At 51.6% G+C, this 27,930-nt stretch overlaps 1 protein-coding gene across 50 annotated transcripts in view; it reads left to right on the plus strand.

Annotated features, from left to right (window-relative positions):
- Positions 1 to 27,930, plus strand: part of Celf4 (CUGBP Elav-like family member 4) — a 286,507-nt gene that overhangs the window by 203,816 nt on the left and 54,761 nt on the right. For 29 of the 50 annotated variants that reach the window (XR_010041570.1, XR_010041571.1, XM_063232055.1 and 26 more), the window contains exon 3: positions 15,196 to 15,274. Coding sequence is in view for 48 of the 50 variants with exons in the window: in XM_063232055.1 (XP_063088125.1) it covers positions 15,196 to 15,274 (79 nt within the window). In the remaining 2 variants the exon portion in view is untranslated. The remainder of the gene's footprint in view (positions 1 to 15,195; positions 15,275 to 27,930) is intronic. The other 21 variants (XM_063232059.1, XM_063232060.1, XM_063232061.1 and 18 more) reach the window with 1 other exon arrangement.

A 27,930-nucleotide genomic window follows, 5' to 3' on the forward strand; every position in this document is an offset into this window, starting at 1 on the left:
ATATCATCTCTAGGCTCCACAGTGGCAGCAGCTAAAGAAAATACCAAGGCTTAACTTTGGGAGCGGGAGAGAAAGGCAGGAGATAGGAAATATGATTTATGATAGATATCAATGCAATCATAATACTTCGTACCTATAAAATTGGGCTGTGCCTCCCGTACCCACACAGGCCCATTTCAGCCCTGCCTGCCACAGGAGGGACAGGAACTAGGGCCCAGAACTAGGGTGGATGGAGGAACTAAACAATGGACACTGCCCATCTCCTTTCTGGTCTTCCTCAGTGACACTGGGGGCACAGGGTGTTGTCCAAAGAGGGAGGTGGAGAGGAGCAAAGGAACGGAAGCCATGTCTCAGGCCTGCACTGGTGTCCTGGCCTGTGTGGCTTGTTCTGCTCTCAGAACTGCCCAGTGGAGGCAGGTGATGGATAATACCCACTGCATGTGCCTACAACAGAAGCATGGAGAGCCTTGGCGACTTAAATTCAGGTCAGCTGCTAGTAATGGCACAGTTCCTGGGCCATCATGTGAGGGTGAGCACAAAGCTAACTGTCATGCCATAGGGTCTGAGAGGCCCCGAGAAGGATCACTCCCCTAAGAACCACTGCCCCAGCCCCCAAGATTGAGAATCCCCCTGACAGCAATACCTTTGGAGTTAAACCAGCTCCTGCAGGTTATAAACAGTGATGGTGGTGGTAGTGAGTGGTGACAGTGGTAACTGTGTGACAACGGTGGTGCTAGCAGAGGTTGGAACAGTGGTCATGGTGACAGGTGAGGACCATGATGATGGTGACCGTGACGATAACATTAATGGCAATGGTGACAGTGGTGTTTTCTCAAATATTCATTATCAATGCAAGGAAAAGGGTGGAGGTAACACATGGAGAGGGTTGGGACTGAAATTATTTCCTCTTCAAAGTTCTCTGACTGAGCCAAGAACTTGTTCTGTACCCTGCCTGGCTGGCAGGGTGGCCTGGGAGATGGAAGAGGAAGTGAATTGGAGTCATCTTTCTACCCAGTGTTTTTGGATGTGTGCATGCTTCTGTCACTGTCGGCAAGTCCCTTCACTCTGATAAATCACCTGTGTGAAAGACAAGGGAAGGCAGCTGGTGGTGCAGCCAAGTATGCCACCCACCTCAGGGTGAAGCTGGGTTACTGGGGGAGCTTTCTTCTAGGGGTATTTTCCCCCAAAATCCTCTCCAGACAAGGCGGTTCTGGGCAGTGACCGTCCCACTGAATGAATGAACGCCATTCCCACAGGGAGCAGCTACCTTTTGGCTGCACCTGCCAGAGTCAGCCACAGGGAAGGAAATTAGGTCCTGGGAAAGAGGGTCTGGCAGGAAAGCAGAGTCTCAAGAGAACAGGCCGATAGCAGAGGGGGGAGCAGCATGCAGCCCAGGGAGGTGCCCAGTTCTTTAATCAAACTAGAGATGAAGTAGGGGAAAGGGGAGGGTGCAGGGCTTCGAATGGACCTTCACATCCTCGTCTCCTTCACTGGGGACACTGAGCCCCAGCCAGCAACCATCCGCCCTTAGCTTCCCACCCTGCCCACCGGACCCCAGGGCCACTGCAGGCCCATTCCTGATAGTGCCTCTGAGCTACTGAGGAGGTTAGAGACTATGATGCAGCCGCTGAGCAAGACAGGCTGCAGGAAACAGGCGACCACTGTGACCCCAGACAGACCACCAGGCCTGCCAGCAGGCAGTGACAGTGGTGAGTAGGTAGAACAGGGCATGTGTGGCCGCGCCAAGGGAGAGATGATAAGATGGAGAGAAATGAAGGGAGCCTCGGGTCTGCCCAGCAGCTCAGCCAAGGGCTGGGGTGACTTCGCTGGCATTTCAAAGGGCACCCGAGGGCCAACACCTGCCTTGATGAGACCTCAGGAGCTCAATAGACTTTCCAAACCTAATTAGTGTTTAATGGCCTGGAGAGACGCTGCATCGGCGTCACTGGTCACGCCATGCCGTCCAGCTTCAGGTTCTTAATTAACCTTTAAGGAGATAGTCTGCTAGTGGCCACCTCTGAGGGAGACCACGTGCATCTCACTTGCACATGCACATGCATAGGTCCCTGGGTGCCTGGTCCCACATAAAAGTCTGGAGTGACCCCAATCACCCTGCTTAAAGCAGCTTTCTGAAAATGTGTGTTAGATTAATTCCCACTGGTTTGCTGATGGTGCCAGTGTTAAGGGGAGGCAATGTTAGGAACTGAGCAGATGAAGAGCAGGAAAGAGTGAACCCAGGCACCTGGTGGGCATTGAGAAAGCGTGTTTTGGTGGAGAGGCCTCTGGCATGGACAGGGGAGGGACCCATTGGTGCAATCTCTGCCCTGAGGAAATGGGCATTGGCCTAGGGGCTTGGGGAGTCACTGAGGAAGAAGAGGGGCCAGTGGCACCTGAGAGAACCCTAGTGTTCAGGGGATGGAGACAACTGACCAGAGGCAGAATTTGGAAGAAAATCAAAACAAGACACAGTGGAGTCAGGGAGAGGTGGGAACACCAGTATCCTACACCTAAACACACACTGAAACCCATCAGTGCAACACACACATACCCCACAGACCTCCACACTCCCACACACTGCACACTTACATGCATGCTACTCACAATCACACCCAACCCACATTCAGCACATGCCTTGCACACTCCCCTGGTCACTCACCCACCCACTCACCTTGTTGTTCTGCACACCCACACCCACTCTGACCCTCACACACACGCATCCACACCTAAGCCTGACACACTTTCAGGTAGTGCCCGTGACCCAGAGACCCTGGCATGTTCCAGGAGGAGGGACGTGATCGATGCTTATTAATGAGGCTGCCCCGGAGATGGCTAATTGATGGCAGTGTGCGGCTGTTGTCTGGAATTTAACCTGATTCATCATTTAGCCTGTTGCAGGCTGGAGAGCCGTGTTAATTAATGCCAGGAAAACAGACTTGGATGAGCGGGGGGTGCAGGCTCATTTTAGAAAACAGAGAGCATGGGGGAGAGGAGGCAGGGGAGAAAGAGACAGAGCAATAAAGAGGAAGAGGAGAGACAAAAACAGAGAGAGAGGAGAAAGAGGGAGGGAGTATGGAGAGAGAGAGAGAGAGAGAGAGAGAGAGAGAGAGAGAGAGAGAGAGAGAGAGAGAAAGAGATTAAATCTAAAGCCAGAGATAAAACAAATTCCAAAAAGCAAATGTCGATACGATTTCTAGGATGACTCAGGTTTGCGCTTGGCTGGCATCATCAGGCTAGGGCATTGGGATTAAGAGCAGTTTCCTCCAGATTTGTCATTTACTTGGTATGGGCTCTGCTTTTCCTTTTAACATGCCTGAGGAATCAGCCACATGAGAGACAGAAGAGAGTCTGGGCTGAGGGAGAATGGGTACGGACAGGACCCCTCCCCTCGCTGCAGAGGAGGCTCAGCCTGGCAGTGCAGAGCACAGCCCTGAAAGCCCCACTGGGGAGGATCCAAGGGGGGTGCCTCAGAGCATCTGGCTGAGGGACAGGCTGGGAGAAGCACCAGGGAGACTGGCAGAGATGACGTGGATAAGGGCACCACTACCTTCTTCTTTTTTTTTTTAATCGGTACCAGGGATCGAACTCAGGACTGCCTGCTTGCAAGGTGGGTGCTTATGCTGCTGAGCTAAATCCCCAGCCCACTACTACCTTCTCATTCCTGCCCATCCCAGCTGTCAAGAAGCCCAGACTCTAATCTCCAAAGGTCCACCCTATGAACTGTGGATGGATCAGTCACAGGTGATGAAAGCCCCAAATCGGGTGGTCTTGGGCCAGTGTCAGCCACCACAGGACAGGGACCAGGAACCTGCTCGCTAAGAAAGAGGACCGTGAGCATGTTCAGATGAATACACTGAGACCTCAGGAGAGGAAAGAGTCACTCAGGAGAGGAAGGTGCCTTGGAGGACTGGCTTAACTTGCTCTGTGGAGCTCTGGTTTGGGGACAGGTGAGGGGAAACAAGAAGGGGATGCATTCCAGCTGCAAACCCCTCCTTTCTAATCACAGCACTGGTCAGAGTGAATGCAGGACACCCCATGCACCAGGAAGCCCAGCCCCACACTGTAAGGGTGTGAGCTAAGTGCAAGAGCCACCAGTCAGAGTGATGGTGACACTGCCAGGTGAGCCCAATGCAGGGCCATGTGGCTGAGCATTTGGGAATCAGCTCATGCTATTGCATGGAGGGCAGGAGGCACAGTGCTCAGCTGCTGCCCAGGAAGGATGGGCCTGCATGTTCTTCTAGCAAGGCTGTCCCAGCGACGCTGGTGATGGGCTTACATGCAAAGGTGTTCAATGATGAATGAATGAATAGGTGAACTTTGTGGCTAATCAAAGTAGCCACTTGTAGTATTGATAGATCAGGTGGAAAGAGCAGACCTGGGACAGAAGTGGAGGAGGGGCCCTAGGGAGACAATGTGGGCCGCATGTCCCCGAGGTCAAGTTGTATCCTGCTTCTCCATAGTCTATGATCTCCCACCCCACTCTTCGAAGAAATTGTCTGATCAGTAGCATCCAAAAGAGAGCCTAGGGACTCAAGGGTGGAAAGGGAAAAGACTCAAATTTGAGTATTTTCCTCAAGATTATGAGAAGTCTAAGAAGAACAAAGAGAGAAGTAGGAGGAGAGGAAGAAAGAGAGGAGCTGGGGAGAAGGTAGAGGACCACCATTGCTTATTCCCTAGGTGCCAGGCACTGTTCTAAGAGCTGTGCCTCAGTTACTATGTTTAATCAGCCCCATGAGGCTGTCTCTAAGGGGTTAAGCAACTGCCCCCTCTTCTAAGAGCAAGTACGCGTCAGAACTAGGCCCACAATCCGGGCCTTGAAACTAAATCAGGGCTTGTTTCAGCCAGAATTATCTATCCACGCTGTTTTTTCAAACATCACACACCCCCATTCTGAAGAGGGTTAGTGACCCAGCCAGGCCGAGCAGGCTAATTAGCTTGGTTTCCACGGCAGCCGGTCTTAATTAAGACCACGAGCATCCGCCCACCCTCACCAGCCACCAGCGCAGCCCTGGCCGGTTGGTAGGAGCTGCAAGAGGGAAATGAGGCTTGGAGACAAAGCAAAGAGCCCACTGCTCCAGGCCATGTGGGCCTCAGCCCCTACTGGGAACAGAGGTGCGAACCCCTGGGTCCATCCTGGCCATTTCTCACTGTGATCTCCCACCTCGCTTGCCTCTACCCAAAGAAGCATCAACCCACAAAGAAACCCCCACCGCAACAGGGATGGAGAGGGCAGGGGACAACAAAGGCCAGCTGGGAGCCCTCCCTCCAGAAGCAGCCATGGGCTTATAGGTGAGGGGGATCTTCTTTCTCTGAGCCCTTTGATGGAGAGGAAAAGATTTTGTAGACTGATTCCAGAAAGAAAGGAGAGGAGGAGGCTTGGAAAAGGATGAGAAAGAGGAGAACGGACGGAAGGAGCGTGGGCTGCCCAGCAGCCCACCATCAGCTCCCAGTGTCACCTGCTGCTGCCCTCTGGACACAGTGAAGCACAGCAGCCTGTTGCATAGCAACCACCCGGGCTGTTTGTGGGGGCAGAACCAATGAGGATGTGTGAGCTGCAAAGAGGACCCTCTGGACTGAAGACTGCAGAAGTGTCACCCCACCCCCAACCCCTTCTGCCAAGCTTGGGTGGAGACAAGAGCCCACTCAGGAACCAAGAGTTAAAGCCAAACTGGGGATCATTTAATCAATTTCTCGAGGACTTCCTGAGCACGAGCCCTAAATATCTGTCTTCCACAGGTAGGAGGGGACCAGATACTGAGAGAACGCTGGCCGTTCGTGATCTACACATTTGCTCAGCATTTTTCTGCACCTTGGACCCAGCTCCACCCTTCAGTGCATGTTGCTTCCTGCCTCTTCCTAAATGTGTCCCTGTGTTATCTTTGCCTCAAACTACCAGAGGCCTGCTCTGGTCACTGCAGACTGAGGTCCCCGTTGACCACACCAAGTCCTCCCCCTCTACACCTGACCTATATGTTCACTCACCCTTGGGTGACTTTCCTCACCCTGTCACATCCTCCAGCCTTTCCTCGTCTCACCGCCTGCCTCTGAGTTATCCCTGCCCTGTCCCTCCACCCCTCTACCTTTTCTATCCCTTGAGTTTGGGCTCCAAGAAGGACTGAAGACACAGGTCCTGTCCTGTGTTGTGACAAGGTTGCAAAGAGGAAGGAGCTGTGTGCCTGCCACAGCTGGACGCCCAGTTTCCCCCTACACATCTGGCTTCTCACATCTTGCCTCAATGCCACCAAGTCACAGCCATGTTGCTAGGTTGGCAGCACCTGTGCTGCTTCCTGGTAACCATCTCGCATCTGTTTGAGGGCTGCTTTCGATATCAGCAGACCAAAGTGAGTCCAGAGGCAATGGCACTAAAAGTGGTAAGTGTGGGCAGGAGACCCCAGTGGTGGAAGGCTTCCTGGAGGAGGAGGCAGACTCAGGACTTTACAGGCAAGCACTGAACTGGAATGGAAGGATGAGGGTGAGAATGGAAGGCAGGGTGATTCAGAGGCCACTTTGCCTAAGGAACAGGCCAGGACCTTGGCTGGCCAGCCTGCCCCATCCTGGGCAGCTTGGATGAGGACAGGGGTGAAGAGCTGACAGGCCCTACATGCTGGGATGTGTCCTGACCCAGCAAGTATCAGATGGCCTCCTGGGAGCCTGGAGTGCAGCAGAAGCCAGATTTATTAAAAAGCCTTATCTGGAGGGTTTGCATTTCAATGGGCTCCGGATTTGCATATTTTAACAATAACCTCCGGTTCTTCTGTCTGGTTGGTGCTCACTGGCTGTCTCTCTCAATGATGATCACCGCTTCAATAAACCTCTCCTAATCCAAAGGTACAACAATGCCACTTCGCCGGAAGAGGGAGGATTAAAGGACCTTTCTCTTTGAGCAAGAAACAAGACCATCCTGGCAGTGACCCACTTCTGGCCCCTGGGCACTCCTAGCACCAGGGCACAAATGAGGCATGAGGGACAGGGTACAACAGAGGGTTCGATCATCCATTTGATCAGTACTTCCAAAACACCCACTATGTGCCTGGATATGCATTGGAAACAAAATGGGTGCAGGCCTTCTCTCTTGGAGACAGGAATTAAATGAATAAACCTCATATCTGGCCCTTAATGGTCCACAAACTGGGACAAGGCAGTGCAGAAAGAATGGAAAGCTTGAAAGGACATCTGCTTTTGATTGCAAGTCCAAGGGGAGAAACAGAGACCTACAGACAGCCAGGCAGAAAAGGGCACAGGAACAGCTGCACCTGCAGACAGCCTTAGGCCCCTTGTACCCTAGCAGGGGTGCTTTAGCTGGCCTGGCCAAGGTAGGCTTCAGAGTCTGGACCATGGTAGCAAGGAGGGCATCTGTGATAACTGCTGGGGGCCCCTATGAATCAGAACTTTATGATGGCAGTAGATAGGATCCCTTGAATCACTAGCCCCTTTTTACGGAGTAAACCATATGTAAGTTATTAAGGAGGTAATTAAAGTACCAGTATATTCACAATAAGCTACACATAATAGGCACTGTGTCTGCCATTCCCCTGGACCTTCTTGCTGGGGACAGCAGAAGCCCCCAGGCAAGGACTCATTCTTTCCTCCAATTTCACTACCACTAAGCCTACTAAGCACAGCCCAGAAATCCAACACACCATGGATTTAGACTCTGCCTTCCTAGTGCTTTAAGCAGATAAATCTGTCATTGATTAATTTGTTAATTATGATCTACAAAGTGCCATGAAACTAAAGTTCTGGCAGAGGACAGCGTCCATAGAAGCAGCTGCCTTTGTTCCCTGAGAGCTCATTGGTGAGTTTCCTCCTAGGTCTGTGGCAGGGTTGTGGCTTCCTCATCACCAGTCTATTATACCTGTGGCTGATGATGCCCAGCCTGTCCTCTCCAAAGTACCTGCCATTCATCTTTAATAGACATGTTCTGGAACAACGGCCTTATACTTGGGAGGTCCCATGTTTGAGTTTTAGAGCTCAGTCGTCTCTGTCTTAAAATTCTCAACATTATCTTTAAACTTGTGTTTTGTAACTGAACTTGTGGGACAATGGAGCATGGGACTCGTATTATTGGAGTCTTCACTTGTGTAAGGTAGAACCTTCCCAGCTGCTGACCCATCCACATCTCCAGCCCTTCTGCAATCACTGCTGTCTTCCATGCCAGCAAGCACAGGCCTGGATACAAGTTGGGGGATCCAGGTTAGACACACTCTACCTGTGGGAGCCCAGGCTGGTCATGCTGTGGCATAGCTGGCTAATCAACAGAGGCTCAGTGTCAGCAGGTCATACTTCTCATCAAGGAACCTAGCACATCTCAATGTCCTGAAGGGCCACCTGCCCACCTTGGGTCAGGGTAGGGGCTCATAGGAGGAACTGAGGATTGGTTCAACTTCCCAGCACCAGCCCTCAGCTAGGGCAGGACACCTACTTCCCACTGGCGGGCCACAGGCTCAGGATTCACCCAAAGGTTGCAGGTAGGATTGTGGGAGACTGTAAGGGTCCCCATGTGTAAGGAGTAATCCACTGAGACCTTTCCCTACCCTGGCCAGGTGACCTGCTCTTCCAGCCTTTATGAATCTGACTTGCATTTGTCCTTTTGGACTACCTCAAAGTACCCACCAGACTCAAGCCACACAATACACTGTGCACTTTCTGGTGATTCCGCCTAGGAAGAAAATGCCCTGATATTTGTATGTAAAACTGGCACTGCATGAAATAAAGATGAATGGCAAAATTCATGGAAATGATTTACAATTTATATTTTTTTACTTGAAACAACATCAAATAGCAAATAAAAAAAAAGCCGTAAGTAGAAAGAGAGGGAGAGAGGGAGAAGGGGGAGGAGAGAGAGAGAGAATGGAAGAGAGAAAACTGGTATTTTAGTACTTAAATGACACTTTTTTCTTGCTCTTGGAACAAGAGGCCCTGCAAATTATGTCTTGCCGAAGCCTTGATGCCCCAGTGGAGCCCAGCATGCAGAATCTGCCCTTTCACCATTGCCTGACGTGTATGCTGGGGAAAGGAGAGGAAAGAGCAGGAAGCCTGAGTTTTCTATGAATATGAGAAATGGAGCTGCTCAAAAACAATAATGGTGATGAGGAATGTGAACCAGGTCCACAGTAGTGCGTGGATGGGTGAGGGAACAGGACTGCCCTCTTGAGGACTGTCTAAGAACAGTAGTGGAGAGCGGGGGACTCACAGGGAAGGCGGTGGGCTTGGGCAGGCTAAGAACCAGGTACTTCCTGAATTGAGGGAAACTGAGCTCTTCTGGTGAGAGGAGAAGCTAAACACCATTGTGTGCTCACATAGCTCAGATGTAGAAAAGACCCCCTGCTTTAAGGTTTGCACACCCACTCTAGAATTGCATTTATGGGCTCAGCAGTCTCTGGAGAGCACATGGACTGTCCCCCTGGGACACCACAATAACCTCGGCTGCCATCTGGTCTTTCCCCCTGTGCCTAGCACCATTAGTCTACATCGTAATGCATTTCTGGTCACAGAGTGGGAAATCAGGGGAGGCTGATCTTTGCTGAGATTCCTTTGCATTTCTGCCACTATCTCTTCGCATCCTAAGGCCCTGGGCCAAAAAGAATTCTTTTAATATGCCTGTGATGTCACACAGGTTAATCAAGCAGGCACGTGCACTTATAAGTGCGTGCACACACACGTGCATGCTAGGCAATCAGAGCTCAGTCCTGAGCTTCAATCTGAAGGGAACACTCCAGCATAGGACCTTTTGGTGCTGTGGGCAGTGAAGACTGTCCAAAGGAAGAGGGAAATGGACACACTCAGGCCTCTTTAGGGAGTATGGACAGTGAAGGATAAAGGAAGACTTGGGTCCTCCCCAAATCTCCATGCCAGCCCTCAGGCAGGAAGCTCCAGCAAAGGTTACAGTCCCTCCCTGTAGTGGCAGAACACAGGCATTTCAGGAGGGCATGGGGGGCCCCACTCTAAGACTGGCTCTGCTTTGGTGGGGTGCTCATTCCAGCCTCCAGGAGAGATAGAAAGCACACACAGACTGGAAAAGGACTCTTACACAAGCCCAGTGAGCACAGCCTAGGTTGTTCCAGGAGGGGGAGGAAATGAGTACCTGGAACAGATGGGGTTAATCAGAGCCTTGTTGCTAAGGGAGATGGAGGGCTTCACCCTGGCTCTCAGGGTCAGGGAGCAGAGACCTTCAGAGACTCCCAGGACATAGACATGGCAGGATGGAGCAGAGCAGAGGTGTGGAGTGGGGAATGCACAGAGGGAGAAGGAATCAAGCATGTCTGGCCTGTCAGTCTGTCTGCCCACAGCCACAGGCTGCTTCTTTCAGAGGGACCCACGCTGGACAGGTGAAGCCTTTCGACCGGCTCAATCATCGTATTTATTCTAATTGTATCGTAATCGTCCCCAAGGAGGCTGGTTCAAATGAGCTTGACATTATTAAAATTTTAATGCCCAGTTTTCATAGCTGAATGAATATTTAAAGGGTATGTCCCAGCTTAAGTTATGATGATGAAGAAATTAATGGAATGTCTTGTTTAATGCATGGATATGTGTTGATGCAAAAAATAGTAGATGGATAGGGAGGGGGGAATGGCAGCAGAGGCAGAGTAGAAGGGCTGGGGAGCAAAGAAAGGGCTTTGGGGAACGAACATGTCCCAAAGTCCTGGGGCAGGGTCATTTGCTTCCCTGAGAGGGATCCTGGTTGAGAGGAGAACACAATTCACAAGTGGTGTTCCCAGATGGCTGATACTAGGAGCCTCCAAAGAGACCTTAGGAGGCTGTTCCTGACCCACAGAAGGCAGCCTGGCTGGACAAATACCCCTTGGGGCTCTGGAGTCAGGCCCCAGACAGGAGGCCACAGGGCCTCCATGGAGACACTGATGACTTGCATTGTGGAGAGACAGCAACAAAGCCACAACCCAGTCAGCCAGACTCCTGCCAGCACAACCCAGGGCCACCTAGAGGGATACCACACAGCTAGCAGGAATAGCTGGACCAGAAGCAGGAGACGGGGGACACAGGCACTAGAGCAGTACAAGGTGTCAAGGCCCAGGACTTGAGGGGCAAAGACACAAGAAGGGCAGAGAGGTGGCAGTCGCTCCCTTGGGGCTTTCTTTTTCCTTCCAGGCTCTTCTCTGGCTCCTCCACCTCCTCTGACCACTCTGTGCCCTGTCTCACTCTCGCGGGCCAGGCATTCCCTTGTTTTCCCCCTCATCCTCGGCCCAAACCATGCTCTTTCCTGTCCTCTCCCCCAAGCTCTGCAGCCCCAGCTCGTCTTCCCAGACCAGCTTACTCTGCTCTGCCTCCCTCTTCAAGGCAGAACCAAGGCTTGTATCCAGACAGGGGTGGGGACAGAAGCAGGTGGTCCCTCTTCAGGTCCCAGCCCACTATAAGAGTCAGATCCAGCTGAGCTTTTTTGCTGGAACCTGACAATTTGATTCTGCTGAGAATTAAGAAATCAAGAGACTGTGTTTTATCTCATCGTCTAGCGTGGCACCTGTCTGACAAGCTCTGCAAAGCCCTGGACACTGACCACCCTCCCAATTATACTGGGACACGAAAAACTGCCCAGGAGACAGGAGACATGAATCCAGTGGGAGCAGTCAGTTCTACACCACTAAAGCACCCTTGGGTGCCCAACCCAGGGCTGAGGGCAGGTGGGAAACTGGCTGAGACACTAGACTCCTGTTGGGGAACCACAATGAAGTAGAGAGAAGCTGAGGGCTCCACGGAGAGGTCTACGGGTGAGGCATGGACAAGGTCTGGGGTGCACTGTGCAGAGCTGACACAAGCAGGCGAAGCACCCAGAGAAGGCCACCCCAGGCTTAAATCAGGAACATGAGGCTGAGCATCATAACCACCAAGAACCAAGGACAGGAGATGGTGGAACAGCTACCTGAGGGTGAGGTGCTCACCAGGGCGGAAGGCTCCATGCACAGAGATTTCATTGCCCCATTTGATTTACCATAAAAAATGGGACTCATCATAACAGAAAGAGCTTTAGCCCAGCCCCTGAATCTGTAGGCCTTACCCTAGCTGCTCCCAGGCCCATCCAGAGAAGACTGGCATGGAACTCAGAAATGCGAGTCTCCTCTCAGTGGTCTGCACTTCCTCCCGATAGCACCCTTAAAGCTGAAGGATCTGCCGGCCTGGAATGGGGCCCTGTGCATAGCTTTGCTCCCTGCCTGGACTGCTCATAGCCTGCCCCATCTCAGCCGCACCCTCCTCCTCATCTTTGCTGAGTACGCCCCCTTTAGACACCCTGCTCCCCACCCTCTGGCCTCTGCCATAAACTTTCCTAGACCATCCCAAAGCTCTGTCTTGCCAGCTCCCAGAATCTTCTGAACACACAGGCAAGCGGCAAGCAGCAAGCGGCCTGGATTCATCCTGATATCACCACTTACCACCTGTGTGACTTCAGGCAGGTTTCCTAACCTCTCCAAAGCTCTGTTCCATTGACTGAAGTTAGAGACTTTCTCCACTCACATGCTAGGAGGACTTATAATCTAGCCACATAGCGTGTAGAGCACTTGTTCATGCTCTCAATAGTGCTGTGGACCCTTGGGGAGGAAGCCTGAGCAGCCTTTGCTCCTCACCTCCTCCAAGTCGGCCCCCAGCCTTGAGTGTGCCTTCTGCATGGAAAATGGGAGGACCCTATGGAGTCTCCCCCATGCTAGAAAGTGGGCCAGACTTCTAGACTAAAGGGTTCATTTGATTTGCTGGGGCTGTCGCAGTGAGAAGACTGGTACCCACCAGATCTGAAGATAGGAAGTCCAAGGGTCAGTGGCTAGGAGGGCTTTATGGTTTGAAGAGGGCCACCTTCTTGTGCCCGCACATGGCCTTTTCTCTGTGTGCTTAGGTCCCTCATGCCTTTTTCTTTTTCTTAAAGACAGCAGTCTGTAGAATTAAAGTCCTGCACCTATGACTTCATTTAACCATAGTTACCTCCTTAAAGTTCCTGTTTCCAGATATAGTCACACTGGGAGTCACAGCTTTACCATATGGGTTGGGGGGAGGGGTGCAATTCAGTCTGTAACAGGGATCCTATAGACTATCCTCAAAAAATGAATAGTACATCAAGAGGAGGAGGCTGAGGGCAGGCGAGAGCTTACAGGCCCGGGAAATGGACCTGGGTCAGGAAGGAAGGTGTGCAGACTGGGGTGGCTGTGATATAGGAGTGGGGCCAGACTCCAGGCTGAAGAGCTTGTGTTCAATTTGATGGCTCAAAACCCTGGTCCTAAGCTGCCATTTCCAAATGTTCTCCACTTTCCTGCTTCTGGGTCCCCTCCTCCCAGAGAGGTTGGGGTCACTGATAGAACATACAGAAAGGCCAGTGACTATGACATTGTTAGGGCTCACCAGCCTCTCCTGGCTGAATTCTGGTCAGCTTTCCTCACCAGCAAGATGGTAATAACTATCCCTACTTCTGACAACCCAGAACTTACATAAGCTCTAAGCCTGTTAGAAATACATGCACAGATCCACTGGCTGGAGCTGGGTTCAGACCAAACCCAAGAACCTTTCTGGAGTAGAACATTGCAGGTCCAAGGGAAGATGAGAAGGAAAGACAAGCCCAAGGGAAGGGGCAGCCTGGGAAAGGGTAAGATGATGAATTCCAAAAGGCAAATCAGGAATGGCCTGGAGCCCTTTCCCCACACCCAGGTGCCTAGCTGGCCTTCTCAGCCCTTCCCTCAAGCTCCGAAAAGGCAGTGTTTTGTGAGAAAACCAAAAATATCATTACACGCCTCCTTCGTCTTGGGGTCAAGTGTGCTGTAGATGATTTCTCCTGCTGCCAGGGCTCACAGTCCAGGCATCTCTCTTTGTTTCCCTCAATTCTATCAGGGGTGTCAGATGAGGACCTGGAAGCAAACAGTGACACCCTGGCCCGTCTCAGTGGACTAGCCCTGGAGGCCTGCTCTGCCAGCTCTGGTCCCCTCAGCCTCCATCCACATCTGCTCCACATCCCGCCTCCTGCCTCTGTCCTTCCTAGTGAGGCTCTGTCCTTCTTCTGCCCTCAGCTTCACCTTGCTGAGTCACGGGCATCCTCACTTCACCCCTAGTTGTCTGGATCCTGCCAAAACTCACTCTGAATCCTAGACCGGAAGGCAGGAGGCTTGTGACTGGCTGGCCCAGCCCCTGTACAAGACAGAACTGGCAACGAAATCTCAAAGCACCCGACTGCAGCTTCTGGCCTCATCCTAACACAAGGTGGGCCAGAAGGGGAAAGCTCACTACCTCTGCGAGTGACTTCTCTGTATGGGGGTATGTGTACCGCCCTTCCTGCCTCTCAGGGCCTCGTGTTTATGACACAAATGCAAATGAAGTAAGACATCCGGGAGGAGCATGGCAGCGGTACTGTCAAAAACATAAGGCACGATGCGTGGGCATGATTTCTATCATTTTTATTGTCTGAAATACGGTGGGAACTCAAAGCTGGAAAGCCCACCCTGGTGCTTAGAGGCGAGAGTTGAAAACGGCAGCTACGAAGCCAGGATGCTTGGAGTTCAGAGACCCCTAGTGGCCGGAATGGCGCATTGACATGGATCCCAAGAGAGGCCTATGGCCCATAAACTTAGGGAGTGGGTCTTAAAGTGCTTCCTTGGCAAACAGACACTATAGGACGCAAGTGGCTAGGTCTAGTCCACCTACACCCTAAAGGGACAGTACTGGCTGCAATCGGGAGCCCAGTCCTGACCTTTGCTCATGCTGAGGAGCTGGAAGCTCCAGAACTTCAGCTACTTCCATCCCACGTGCAATGTCTGCAGTGTCCAAGCTCCAAGCCATGCACTGGGCAGGGCAGGGGTCCATCTATTTACAGACTGGCTTGTTTTGGCAATTCCAGCTCTCTCAAGGGGCCAGGGCTCCGCCAGGAAGTGAGCCTTGGGTACAGGAGGACTTCATGGATGTAAAGGGAAGGAGTGTGCATTCTATCAGCTTCAGATCGTGCCATGACAATCTAACTAGAGCTGCTCAGAGTGGAAGAGGGAGCCCCAGAGTGTCTCTGATGAAGAGCAATCCTCTGAAATAAGGGGGTCATGGGACTGTGCCACGGCAGGGGAGACCGGCAGGGCTTTGGGAGGATGCCCTGCAACAGCATGCGGGGGGGGGGGGCATCTCTAGGCAGGGTCTGTGCTGGAGCACCCGGGCACTGTGAATACAGGGCGTCTGCCCCTCTTCCCAGCCCTCTGTAACCCCAGCCCCTGTGCTTTGTTACAGATGAACCGGCCGATCCAGGTGAAGCCCGCGGACAGCGAGAGTCGAGGAGGTAGTAGCTGCCTGCGCCAGCCCCCTTCACGTGAGGGCCCACTTGTCTCTGCCCCTCCCTCCTCTCTTCCCTGCCCACCTTGTCCCGGTGCAGCGACTCCCTGGCTCCTCCTCCTGGGGGACCTCAGGGCTGGGGTTGGTGTCAGCTTTGGAGCTCCGGGTGACTGGTATGGAAAGACATTGAGGAGCTGGGATACTAAGGAAAGTAATAGTCCTGGGGCTTTTCCTCCGAGATACTCCAAAAGGTGTATCTGCCCGGTGCTGAGAAAGTAAACCCAGTTGTGATGGGATCTGAGTGAAGGGATGCCTGTCCATGAGGTAGGCGACGGCTGCAACCCTGCCCTAAGATGATTCAGGCTAGAACGGGTGTATTTGAGGGGCTGTGGTGGGTGTGTGACATGCTGGCGTGGGGATAAGGACTGGGCAAGTAGATGCGGGTACAAGCAGGCAGACAGATACCTTGAAGGAGACGGAGGGAAAGCACATGGGCTCACTCACAAATGCTTGCCCTAGAACGTGGAACCTGCCAGAGCCTGACACGAGGGGCTGAGCCCCTTGCTGGACGGCAGGCTAAGGAACTGCTTCACACCAAAGCTCAGCCTGGAAGGGCAGGGCAGGTAACAGCTTGAGACAGCTTCGTCCCCAGTGACAGCCTCTCTTGAGTTGCATCTCAGCTCTAAGGATAAACTGGCCCCATTCTAGGCACAGACTTGTCCCTAGGATTCCCCAGACAGGATCCAAACATGCTGTAAGTTTAAGTGAAAATGAAGGGAGTGGAGAAAGTACAGTAATGCCTCGGTTTATCAGTGCTTCTGCTTGCAAACAATTCAGTTCTCAAATGAAAGAATTCAGCAAAACGTTGCTTGCGTTTGCAAACTCTGCATTGGGTGACAAATACATCCATGGCTACCTTCCCTACACAAACTCAAATGCATCTGTCTTCTCCAAAATCATAAAACAAATTAAGTTTGTGAACTGATGTATCACTGTACCTTTGGCAACAAGTTAGGCCTTCACCACCCAGCACTGTCTGCTCCCACAGCAAACTCTCCCACCCCTCATGATGCTAAGACCAACTTGAGTCATCTGAGGGACAGAAGGAGCCACATCAGCCCCAAAGAGAGGAAGCACAATTTCCTAGATCTCCCTTCCTGGCCCACTTTCTTGGGGAGAAGGGTGTCGTCCTTCCTACTTCCCATCTTGTTGACCATGACACCCTTGCCATCTCCTGATGGGCCTCATATCGACTGGCCCTGCCCAGCCTCAGCCCTGAACTCTGATTTCAGCCACTTCTCTGGGCAAGTGACCAAAGGTCCCTGCCAGGCCAAGGACTCCAAAGGGACTACTGTGTCCTGTCCATCTGTGAGGGCCCCTAGCTCAAAGACACACAGAAATTTAACCAGGTGGAAGGCTGAGCAGCAATGTCAGAAGGACACCCAACAGGAGAAGAAGAAGGGCCTCCTACCAGAAAGCCCCAGATAGGAGTAGCCCAGGGAGGGCTTAGAAAATCCAGGAGAACATTCCAGGAGGCCACTGAGTGAAGCGTAAGAAGTTGAGGCCTCTCCTGTCTTGAGAAGGTGACATCAGGTGCAGCTACTAACATGCTCCTGAGCCTACCTCTGCCCTAAGCAGGACTGCTGGGGCAGAAAGCCTAGGTAGCTTCCCAGGAACTCCTGGCATTTTCTGCCAAGTGCTTCACCCACCTCAGCTCTGACCCAGGTGACCATGTTTGCCCCTTCCCAAGCCCAGCGTCCTCTACCACTTGGCTCTCCCTGCCCAGTAACTTAGCCACACACTGAGGAATTCCTCTTTTTTTTTCTTCTTCTTCTTTTTTTAAACTCTCCTTCCCCCAAGAAATTTACCAGGAAATTAAGGGCAAAAAGCAAACCACACTAAAGCTATTCACAAATTTGGAGAGCCAGTTCGCCTAGAAGGAACTATAGTGTGACAACAGGTGGGCTGCATGTGCCCTGGCACCTGTGGTCCCTCCAAGAGCACTCCCTCACTCCCCCAGCTCTAGCCACTACCCTTGAGGACCCCAGCAGCACCTGACTGGGCACAAGGCCTCTATGATTTGTCCCTTCCTGAGCCTCTGGGTGCACGCACCAGCCCTGGGCTGGTATCTTGGTGCTTCCTGAAGAAGCCCTGTGCCTAGGAGCACAGACGCATCTCCCCAGGGCCTGCTGAGCATGGCCATTCTTGAGGACATTGTCAGTCAAGGTCCAGTTCATTCGGGGGCAAAAATGGCTCAGGTGTGAGATATCAGAGTGAGCAAAGCCCACTTGGCTCATGCTACCTGTCCCTGCCCTTTCCCCAGCAGTGACAGGAGCAGTGTTCTTGCCTGGCCTCACCCAGGACGCTAGAGACCCAGGGGCCTTTTTTGCAGACCATCTCCAGGAAAGGGCCAGGGTCATCCAGGCCGGCAGTGACTCACCTGTGCCAGCACTGTGTTCAGGTAGCATGGCTAGAAGGCCAGGAGGCAAAGGGAAAGCCCCCAGTGAAGGCTTGGACAGCAGATGCCACCAGGAGTCCCAGAGTGAAGTCATGGAGGGAAGGACAGCCAGGGGCCTCAGAGGAGGCAACGCTTGAGGAGGTGGCACTTCTGGCCATGAAGGAGGAGAGGAGCCACATGTGCAAAAGAAACAGTGATGCCATAAACCAAGCCCACAGTTCTGGAGGAGGGAGAGGGGCCTTGGCAGGGAACAGGAAGGGAGCAGACTGGTCCCAGACCGAGGTAGTCAGAACCTCAGGAGCTGTCCAAGTCCCTCAGCCCTGCAGCCTCTCGGAGCTCTGCCTCCATCCCTTTCCTCCCTCGCTTGCCTGGGAGGCAATCGCTCTCTGACTCCAAGTTGCTAACCTCATCTCCTTTCTCCCATATATCTCCTGCTGCTGACACTTGCCCCAAGCCAGATTAATCAGCTCTTTTATTCTTCCTGCGGTAGAAAAGGGGGAAAGAGAGCCAAACCCAAACATCTATCTATTAATTGCATATTCAATATTAAACAGTGAGATGGTCCTGAGTCAGCATTATCACCAAGTTTTTTTTTTTTTTTTTTTTTTTTAAGAAAGTTGGTTTAAAATAATTTAATATCCATTAAATCTTCTGGGGGAAAGGGAGAAGACAGAGAGAGGAATGTGAAAACTGATTAAAGAAATGGGGAACGGGGCTAGGGATTTAGCTCAGCGGCATAAGTGCCTGCCTTGCAAGCGTGTGGTCTTGAGTTCGATCCCTGGTACCAGTAAAAATCCAAACAACAAAACAAAAAAAAAAGAAATGGGGAACAAGAGAAAGGTGTGGAACAGAATGGGTGGGATGAGAAAGAAAGTGATTCAAAGCAGGCAGGAGAGGAAGAGAGGAAAGAAAGGAGTGAGAGAAGTAGAGAGGTAAGGAGAGGAGCTAGAAGGAGGGAAAGAGAGGCTTTGAAGAAGCAGGCTAGAGACTGCAGGGGCTAGAAATAAAATAGCCCGAGAAGGAGCAGACAGAGGGCCCAAGCCATGTACACCAGTTGGTTCTGTCCTTATCTGAGCTTCAAGAATTCCCAGGCTTTAGGACAGGGGACATGGGACTTGTGTGCCCCTAGAATAGTGTTGGTAAACTTATGGCACTTGTGCTGAAGTAGGCAATTTGTTGTCATTGAAAGCTCCAAAAAGTTCACTACCAATGCCCTAGAAACCCACCACTGCCTACCCCTACTTAGGAAACCGACAGGTGCAGTGAGTGGGCTCAGGTCAGGAGGAAGGCACCTCCCTGCCTCCCCTCACAGAGGAGGCTGCTACCCCCACATGGGCATATCCTAAGCCCAGCCTCTCATTCTACTTCTAGTGCTTTAGAAGTGTCCTCTGATCACATCAGTCCACACACATGAGAGGGTGTCCTGAGTATGGGTGTAGACAGAATGTCCACTGGAGACCTGTGGGTATAAGAACAGCCTTTAATTCCCAGGGCTGCATGAATTACAAGCTGAGGCTGACAGGCCACTGTGACGCAGGGATGTCAGGGGCTTAGCTCTTCTAAAAAGCAAAGTGTGAGGTTAAATCCAGCAGGACTTCAGGGTAACGGGTCCAATTTGGGGGCAGTTCAAGGTTCATGCTGGTTAAAGGCAGGAACAGCTTTAGGAAGCCCCCGTAGAGGGAACCCAGGGGAGACTGAAAGCCATCTTCCAAGGCATGCCACCACCCCTCCCTACAGGCCTGAAATGGAAACTTCATGTGCACACAGACACACTATGGCAGACTCTGGCCACTTTCTTAGGGACATTGTCAAATGAAGTCACCAGTCAACAAATGAGACAGGTGAGGTCCAAGCTAGAACAGCTTGCTAAGTGTTCCTGATGAGGCACCAGGAACCAGGGGAAGGAGGCAGAAGCCTGAACCTAAGGGAACCTAGAAAAACCCTTGATGAGCCCATGGAAGGGCACAGGTGAAAGAAGGCAGGACACTGATCTTACCATAGTGATAGGCTGCTCCCACAAGAGGGTCTCAAGAGAGCCTAGGGTAGGAAAGAGCTCAGTAGGGGCAGCTCTGAGCTCCAGCTGTGAAGCAAGCCCTGGAGAGGCAGTCATAGTAAGCCACAATTGGCAGACCTCCAGGGAATCTTCTAGAAGGCAAAGAAGCCTCTTTTATACCCTCCTACCCTTCCCAAGTCCTGTAGAAGTGCCTGGGGCTGAACAACACTGAAGGTTCCACTTGCTCCCAGGGCTTCCATTTTTAGACATGGAAGCCCACGTTTCTCCTCTTTGACTGTGCCTGTCTCTCTCCCTCCAATCTCCATGTCCCTACCTCTCTTAGTCTTTTCTGATGGGACTTGAGCAGGACGAGGAGAGAGTGGAGGTTGGGGCAGGTGTGACAGCCTGTGAGTTACTGTGTTTCCACTTGGACCCTCAAGGCAGGTACTGGCTAAGTCATTTAGCTGAGTTCTTGCAGCCTTTTGCTGCCCCTCGTATATTTAACAGCATCTTCAGGGCGTCCTTCCTCTCACCACAGCGGCACTGGTGTGGCAGTGGATTCCCGCTGGGCTGGCTAATGAGGTTGGACACAGTGCATGTGATGCTACTCCCAGGCCCTCCCCGAGGCCACATTCCCCACCACAAACCCAGCCCCGATTCCCTCCTCCCAGGTCCTCCACCATCTGTAGCCCCATCGGGTCCTGTGGCTTTTTAAATCCTATTAAGTTCCTCATTTTTCCTCTGAGCATCATTTTATTTCTAAACCGGCAGAACATGTGCTGTGCGTGCAGGCTTTGAGGGGTTACCGGGGACCAGCTGAGTGGTGTGGGCCCAGGTGAGGCAGCTGCATGCTCCTGCAGTGGTCCTGACCTGCAGGCTTGCCTGGGAAAGACCAGTGTCTGCAACACTGACCTCCTAATGCTGCATTTCTCACCTCTCCTAGCAATTCAGTCCTGAACACCAGAAAGGCAGGTTTAATATTTGGATGAAACAGACCTGCAGACTGGTCCCACTTTATGAAAAGGCAGTATATGACAGTGTCTGTTTTCCAGTCCTCAGAGGCAGCAAATGACTCACTGGACAGAAGCTTCTGGTGGAACAGAAACCCCTCTGGGTTCTGGCAAGGAAGTCCTCAGGCCTGGCAGGATACAGTGAAACAAAAGTGGAGGCCAGATGCAGATAAATCTGCAAGTACACAGGGTCAGTAAGAGACAGTCTGGTCCCGATCTAGGGGATCTTAAGCTCTAATCTGAGGCTGTCCATGAGATCCCAGAATGAGTAGAGTCAATGTCAGCCCTGCCCAGAGGGCACAGTCCAGTATGAGAAGGTATCTGGTGATTGAGGCCTCAAAAAAGCCCTTTAAATGAGAAGGGATCTATACCCTCAAGCAGGAAATAACCCACCCTCTTCTGCCTCTGTGCTTTCTGGGTGCCCATCACAGGTCCTTGAAGCTGGGGCCCTGTGTATCTTCCGTGAGTGGATGTGCCACTTACTGTGTGCACACACGTGTAAATGTGTGTGTGTGCTGGGGTGTGCATTTCTTGCCCCTCTCACAGACTCCCTTCCAGTCCCAGGTCTCTAGTTCATCAGAACTGTGAGAGCACCATCCTCTCTTTCCAGAGCTGGGGCTTCAGGGGAGGCATCGTAGCAAACCAGAAGGTCCTTGGCTGGGGAGATCTGACTCTCCCAGGAGCCACCCTACCCATACCCACAAGTCTGTCCCTCATCGAGCCTCTCCCCCTTTTAGCAAGAAGGAAAACAACTCTACAGTGTCTCTCTATCCCTTTTTTCATGACAGGGACCCCTGTTTTGTCCTCCTTTTCTGTCTTTTCTCCATTGCAATTTCTCAAATTGTACATGGATGGTCACGTTTTTCTTTGAACCAGCCCTAAGTCCTGTCTCAGTTGATATTTTATCTTCTCAAATCCCAGATTTTTTTTTAAAGGCTGGAGATGTAGCTTAGTGCAAAAGACCTGGGTTCAAATCCCAGTGCCCTCCCCATCAAATAGACATCTCTGATTGAGAAGTTCATATCAAAGAAGACAGCACAGCCCAGACACCCAACACAGTCAGGGAGCCAAGAGAGCAGATACCACCAAATCAGGCCAGGTTACCCCCAGGCTTCCCTCACGGTCAGGAAATTCCATCACTTAAATGATCACAATCCCTCCCATCTTTTGTTTAAGCATTTCTAGCTGTCAGTTCTCTAGATCAAGGGGCAGAATCACCTCCCTTATAGTTTTATTCTCAATAATCTGCGTTCCTTGTGACTTACAGGAATCTCGGTCTCCTTTCTTTCTCCAGCGCTCCCCCACTTTAAAAGAAAGCCACCTCCAGTTTACAGAACTAGACCCAAAGAGCAGCTTCTCAAAGAGAGGTCTTTGTGGCTGGGAAGGAAGTGGCTGGCGGGGAATCATCCCCAGGGAGGGCCCGAGGAGGCTCCAGCCGGGCAGACACACATTATAAATACATCTGTAACTCCTGCCATAGGTGTGAAAATATAATTAACTGCAAACCTGCTGAATTTAAATGGACTTTAGGTTTTCAGCTGGAGGTGGGGGTGTTGATTGATCTGCATTTTGTTTTTGAAGTTTTTTTAATGCATTGGGAAAGTTAAGTTGAGACTCACAGCAACTCAACAAATTCCCTCTGGCCCTGGCTAATTTAGCAAAGGATTGTTTCAGGGGAAATGGGATATTAATCATAGCAAATGGCCTTCTGGATGATATTTAAGAGCTGCCTCCTGCCTGTGTGCCCAGGAATAGGAATGACATCGAAAGGAGGTCAAGGCCCCCTCTAGAGACACCCCCATCACCACTCCCATGGCGTCTTATCTTCAGCAATGTAAGCTTGGTGTAAGGAGATACTACATCCTTGGGAGATGGGTAAGATGAGAGAGGAAGTTTAGTCAGCCCTCCCTGGCCCAAGCAGTCCCCTGCACTGCACTGAATGAACCCTGCCTGGCACAGTCTCCTCCTGGCTCCTGCCACACACCCCACTGGATAGAGTCTGATAGCAACATGGGCACTGGGACTGATTCCTGGTCTGGGAAGTAGGGAGAGGGAAGATAGGAGAGAGAGATACAGCATGGACCAGCGATGAAAGCATGTAGCACCTGCTTGGCCATAGAGAGTTCGTACTCAAAGAGCAAAGCTCCCCAGGGGAGAAATGACCTGAACCAATGCAGCTATGGGGCAACTTTAGAGACAGAATGGGGGAACTGCTTTGGCAGAAGGACAAGATGTGGAAACTGACTTCCAGAAGCTGTTTTGAATGGACCTATTTAGTCAAAGGGAGAATATCTCAAGCTCTTTGGACAGTGGTGACATAACAGAAGTGTTTTGCAAGCAGGAGTCTGGGGACGTTCAATCCCATGGAGGGAGGCCATAGTAAGGAGTAGGCAGGACCAGGGCTAGCGTTCATAGCTGGGTCCCCTGATTCCAAAATCCCTGCCCTTCCCGCAGTGCTGCCCTCCTTAGAGAGCTGCACCCTCCTATTGCAAAGTAGATGGTGACACCTCCCAGAGCTGCTATAGATGGAACACAGCTGGTGAACTGTGGAAGCTCCCCGATGGCCTCTGTGAGAGTTGTCATTTTATTTTTAGAGTTCAGTCCACAAAGGGATGGGGGAGGTGGCACAGTGAGGGAGGACCTCTGACAAGGGTTGATGGACCAAATGCAAATAAAAATCTTACTGCCCAGGGCCAGAGCTATACTGAGCATGTGAATTAACAGAATGAGGCAGAAGAAGGGAGACTTCCTAGAGGTGGTGATAATGGGGATGACAGACTGCATCTGGGCCAAGTGTCACAGACAAAGCTATGAGACCAGACAAGCAAAGCAGATACGTGGCATCCTAGACATTTTAAAATAACACAGAAGGATTGGTCTGGCTGCAGAAGAGGGTCTGCTTTCTGGAATAGGAAGCCCTGGATTTGATTCATTGTGATCTCTTTGCTCTTGCATATGGGTGTTGCATTCCTGAGCTCTTATCCAGCAGAATCTAAATCTGGGGAGGCTATCACACCTGTCCTTGGCCCCAGGTGTAAATTCATCCCAGAGTCTTGCTTTAGTACTTTATGGTTCTGCCCAGTTCTCCGGACCAGACACGCCTGGCTGATATAGTAAGGGCTGCTTCTACCTCTCCCAGCACAGAACAGAGCATGTGGGCACCAGCCCATGCCTGCAGCAGCAGCAGCAGAAGCTGCTGAGGCTCTGGAAGAGATGATGACTAGACTCAGCAAGGCCCCAGTACCACCACCACCAAGTCAGCCAGAGCCTCCAATAAAAGGCCCTTGAAACTTGCAGTAGTCCAGCACAGGTGTCTGAGCAGCACCCTCATTTATGGATGGGGAAACAAGGATTGGGAGAGGTGAGGTGACTTCCCCAGGACCTCACAGCCAATAATCATCCTTTATACTTTAGCCTTTCACAGGGCTGAGCTGGAGTGCTGACCCCTAACCAGAGTTCACCCAGTACCCACAGTAACCTTCAACTTTGGGATGGAATCCCCGGCTCCTCACAATCCTCACCCATGCCCTTTGGGAATGGGAATAGGGGGCCTCAGAGAGGGTCTAAAATTGGACCTGCACAGGTGTAGGCCTAGCCAGCAGCAGAGGAAGCAGTCAGTAGCCATCTCAGTGTGGGACAGCTACGAGGAGCAGGTGAAGCAAGTCTTGGTATACACGAGTTGAGGTGGATCAACCTGAACACGTACAGCCTCGTCAGTCTGGGGATTGGCAACAAGAAAGGCTTTACAGAGGCTTAGGCATCATGTACGATGACCTTGATATTCTAGACAACACATCCGGACACTAGAGAGTTGCCCCAGGTATCTTAGAAGCTTAGAAACCTCAAGTCTTGCACATAAATGTCCAATTAAAAGTGACTTCGGACTTTGTAGAGAAAGCCCCTGCTCCTGGAGAGCTGATGGGCCATGAAAGACAGATGCACAGGTCTAGGAAGACATCTCTGATCCTCTGTCAAGTGCCAAAGAAGTTCACAGCCCAGGGCAGAGCCCAACAGCATCAAGAACACATGCCACTGATGGCAAAGGGGCATCCAGGCAGTCTGGGGTAGTCAAGGGAGATTTCTGCAGGGGGCTCCCTAGTAGAAGAGATTACAGGCTGAGAAGCCTCTGAGACAGGAAGAGCAGTCCCCATGGCCTAGAGTCTATTCAGGGAAATTGAGAAAACCAAGGAGTGGGCTCTAAGAAATGCCAGGCAGAAGATTCAGGGAATCTCCTGAAGACAATGGGGAGCCATGGTGTAAGTCTCCAATCCTTGCCAGCTGCCCGGTTCTCCACTATTAGTCCCAGCCCTTGTCACTTCACTGTTTCCTTCAGCTGATCCCTACTGGCTGACCCAGCTGGGACCCCTTTCCTGTGCTGTGTGCATGCCATAAAGTCAGACATGGGTGTTAATTTCTCATCTCTCTGTGTAGACTGTCCTCCTTGAGAGTAGGCACATCTGTCTCTCCAGTCCCTGGCTGGATACCAGGCCACACAGACCTTGTTCTGTACTTGGTCCATGATGCCAGCCTCCCGCCCACATCTCTGAGCAAGAACCTGCTCCATCCCGAGGCTCTCTGCCTGGTCTAGAGACAGCCCCTCCCAGCCCCCACCGCCTAGCTCCATAGGCAAGGGCGGGGCAGGCAGGGGCGGATGCCACTGACATTGGCATTCTCCTTGCAGCACATCTTAATAATTTAATGGCTATTAGCAGGGCCGCTGTGGTGATGGGGGAGGGGACCAAGGGGGGAAGATTTATAGAGAGAATTCACTCCAGGTTGGGGTTTTGTCTTCCTCTGTTTTCCTGGCATTTATCATGCATGTTTTAATTTGGATCGGAGAGTTGCTACCATCTGGCCATTATCGCAAAGAAATATTCATTTTCACTGAGTGACACAGGCTCCATTCATCACAGAGTGTGCTGATTACCCTGCGAGTATGGGGCTGCACTTTCTCCTTCACTGGAAATGAACCTTGAGCTGTGAGCAGATCCAGTTTGCCCTGAGCAGAGACATGGAGTGGGTGGCTGACCCCGACCCCCCAGCTAGGTGGGCAGGGAGCACCTTGGAGGACAGACTTCAAACCCACAGCCTCCTTCACCTCTCCTCAGGGAGGTCTTAGTGGCCCCTCAGTGTCACCCCAAGTCCTGCTACCCATTGCCCCTGCGGCCCTCATGTCCAGGGTGGCCTGACCCCGGAGATAGCCCTCTTCCTGGCCCCCAGCTTTTGACAAATGCACTAACGCTGTCCTATCAAGGATAGAAGTTGCATTACACAATCTTTCCCTACCCATACACCACTATAGTGGTGTCATTTCAGGTCAGGGCCATGTAGGGGACAGCAGTCTCCTTTTATCACGTCATGATGGCGCCATCGAGCCTGGACCTGTAGGAAGAGAGGTGTCTGCCTCTAACTAGGACATTGTCTTTTATCTACCTGTCACTGGCCATGGCATGCCATCAGGAGTCTCTGATAGCCTCTATCCATGATGGACACAGGACCCAAGCACAAGATTGATATTCCAAAGCCTTACTTTAAGCCCACTTAGTATGAAGTCATCAAGGTCTGCAAAGCAGAGACAGGAGGAAAACACCCTCTCTTCATGTGGAATATGTGTGAGCCAGGGTACTAAAAATTGGCTGGCCCCGCTCTGGGATTCCTGCCCCAGTTTGGGGGGAAGAATTAAGAAGTAAAATTTGACATATCCTCCATGAAGCCACTCACCAGGGCCCATAGAGATTCAGACTCACAGAGAAGAAGACATGAGCAGAGAAGTGTTGTCCCCAACACCCCCCCCCCCCGCAACACACACACTCCTTCTCCCAAAAGCATTAGATACTCCAAGGAGGGAAGTAAATGAGGAATAGAAACAATGTGATGAAATTTGTTTTGCCTGCAAGGCAGAATTAGGCAAAAGAGGTTTCTTCTATAGAAGTTATGCTCCCCCAGGTACTGGGAAGTGTCCAGGGCTGAGTGACTTTCCTTGTTCCTATCCTGGAATCTGTGGCCAGGTCCCAAAGCTGAGGTTCCAACATCTCAACAGCATCCAGGTTTGTTGAAGACCCAAAGAACTGTGGGTCTTGGGCAGGTCCATGTGAGTGTGCTTTGGTGTCTCTTTCCCAGCAGGCAAGAAAGCCACGGATCACCTATCCATCCATTCCCAACACACCCTCTCTAATCTGTAAGCATCAAGTGAAGGTCCGTTGCAGATGCTCCACTACCAACAGAGGCACATGCCAATAAATTTATTTATTTATTTTTCTTCCAGTCCTAGGGATCAAATCCAGGTCTCCATGCATTCTGAGCAAGTGTTCTGCCACTGGTCACATCCCCAGCCCACAGTGACATTCTTCACCATTCTTAGTCATTTGTAGTCTGACTGGGGCCTGGGGTAAAACCAAGGAAGCATCTAGAAGACGGGAAATGACTTAGAAGTACTGAGTGAGCTGTAAGTGAGAACTGTAAGGTGCTGATGAAAACCAAATGCCTTTCACGGCCCCCTGCCAAGGACCAGGGCCTTCCCAGAAGCCACCAAGGTTCTTCTCTCCCAACTCATGACTTACGTATTACTTAGGTAAGGCAAAGGAGACTGGGGTGGAGGTCACTCGCTGAGTCACCAGCTACTGAATGAGTGCACAGAAAGGAATGCAAAGCCTCTGATTCCCAGGCTACCTGGCTCCTAGCACCACTCACAGGGGGTCTTGGAAAAACCATGCAAGATTTTGTGTAGCTGCTGGTATCTCCAATGGCTAGAATAGGAAGTGACCAGGGGCCGAGATGGGAGCAGCAACACTCCTCTCAGGGGACCTTCGTGCCTGTCCCCAGTCCTACTCTGGCAGTTGTTGAACTAAGCTGCCTGGTCCCTGCTGGACCTTTTGTCTTTCTTCTCTTCCTCCTCCTCCTCCTTCTCTCTTCCAGCAGCCTGGGTTGAGGTCTGCACATGGTAGAATTTGGGGTCATTCCCAAGAGGCTAAGGGAGTAGGCCTGAGTCTCCACCACCAAGCCATGGCACTGCCCCCTCCTCCTCTGGAACTCATTCAGTGACACCAGCAGCTCTGAAACATCTGCTCCTCCATCCAGGACCCACAATTTGAATAAATTACTCCGATGTGGTGGCAGCCTGTTATTAATGGCTCAAGTTTTATAAGATGCTTTAGTTTAATAACGCAGTAGTCCAGCACAGCACCTCTCCTTGGATATTTTTATATGTTAGCCCTTCCCCTACTCCTGCCCCC

The sequence above is a fragment of the Cavia porcellus genome, unplaced genomic scaffold, assembly GCF_034190915.1.
Source record: "Cavia porcellus strain 051 isolate PalLab524CR breed Dunkin Hartley unplaced genomic scaffold, mCavPor4.1 scaffold_20, whole genome shotgun sequence".
NCBI lineage: Eukaryota > Metazoa > Chordata > Mammalia > Rodentia > Caviidae > Cavia > Cavia porcellus.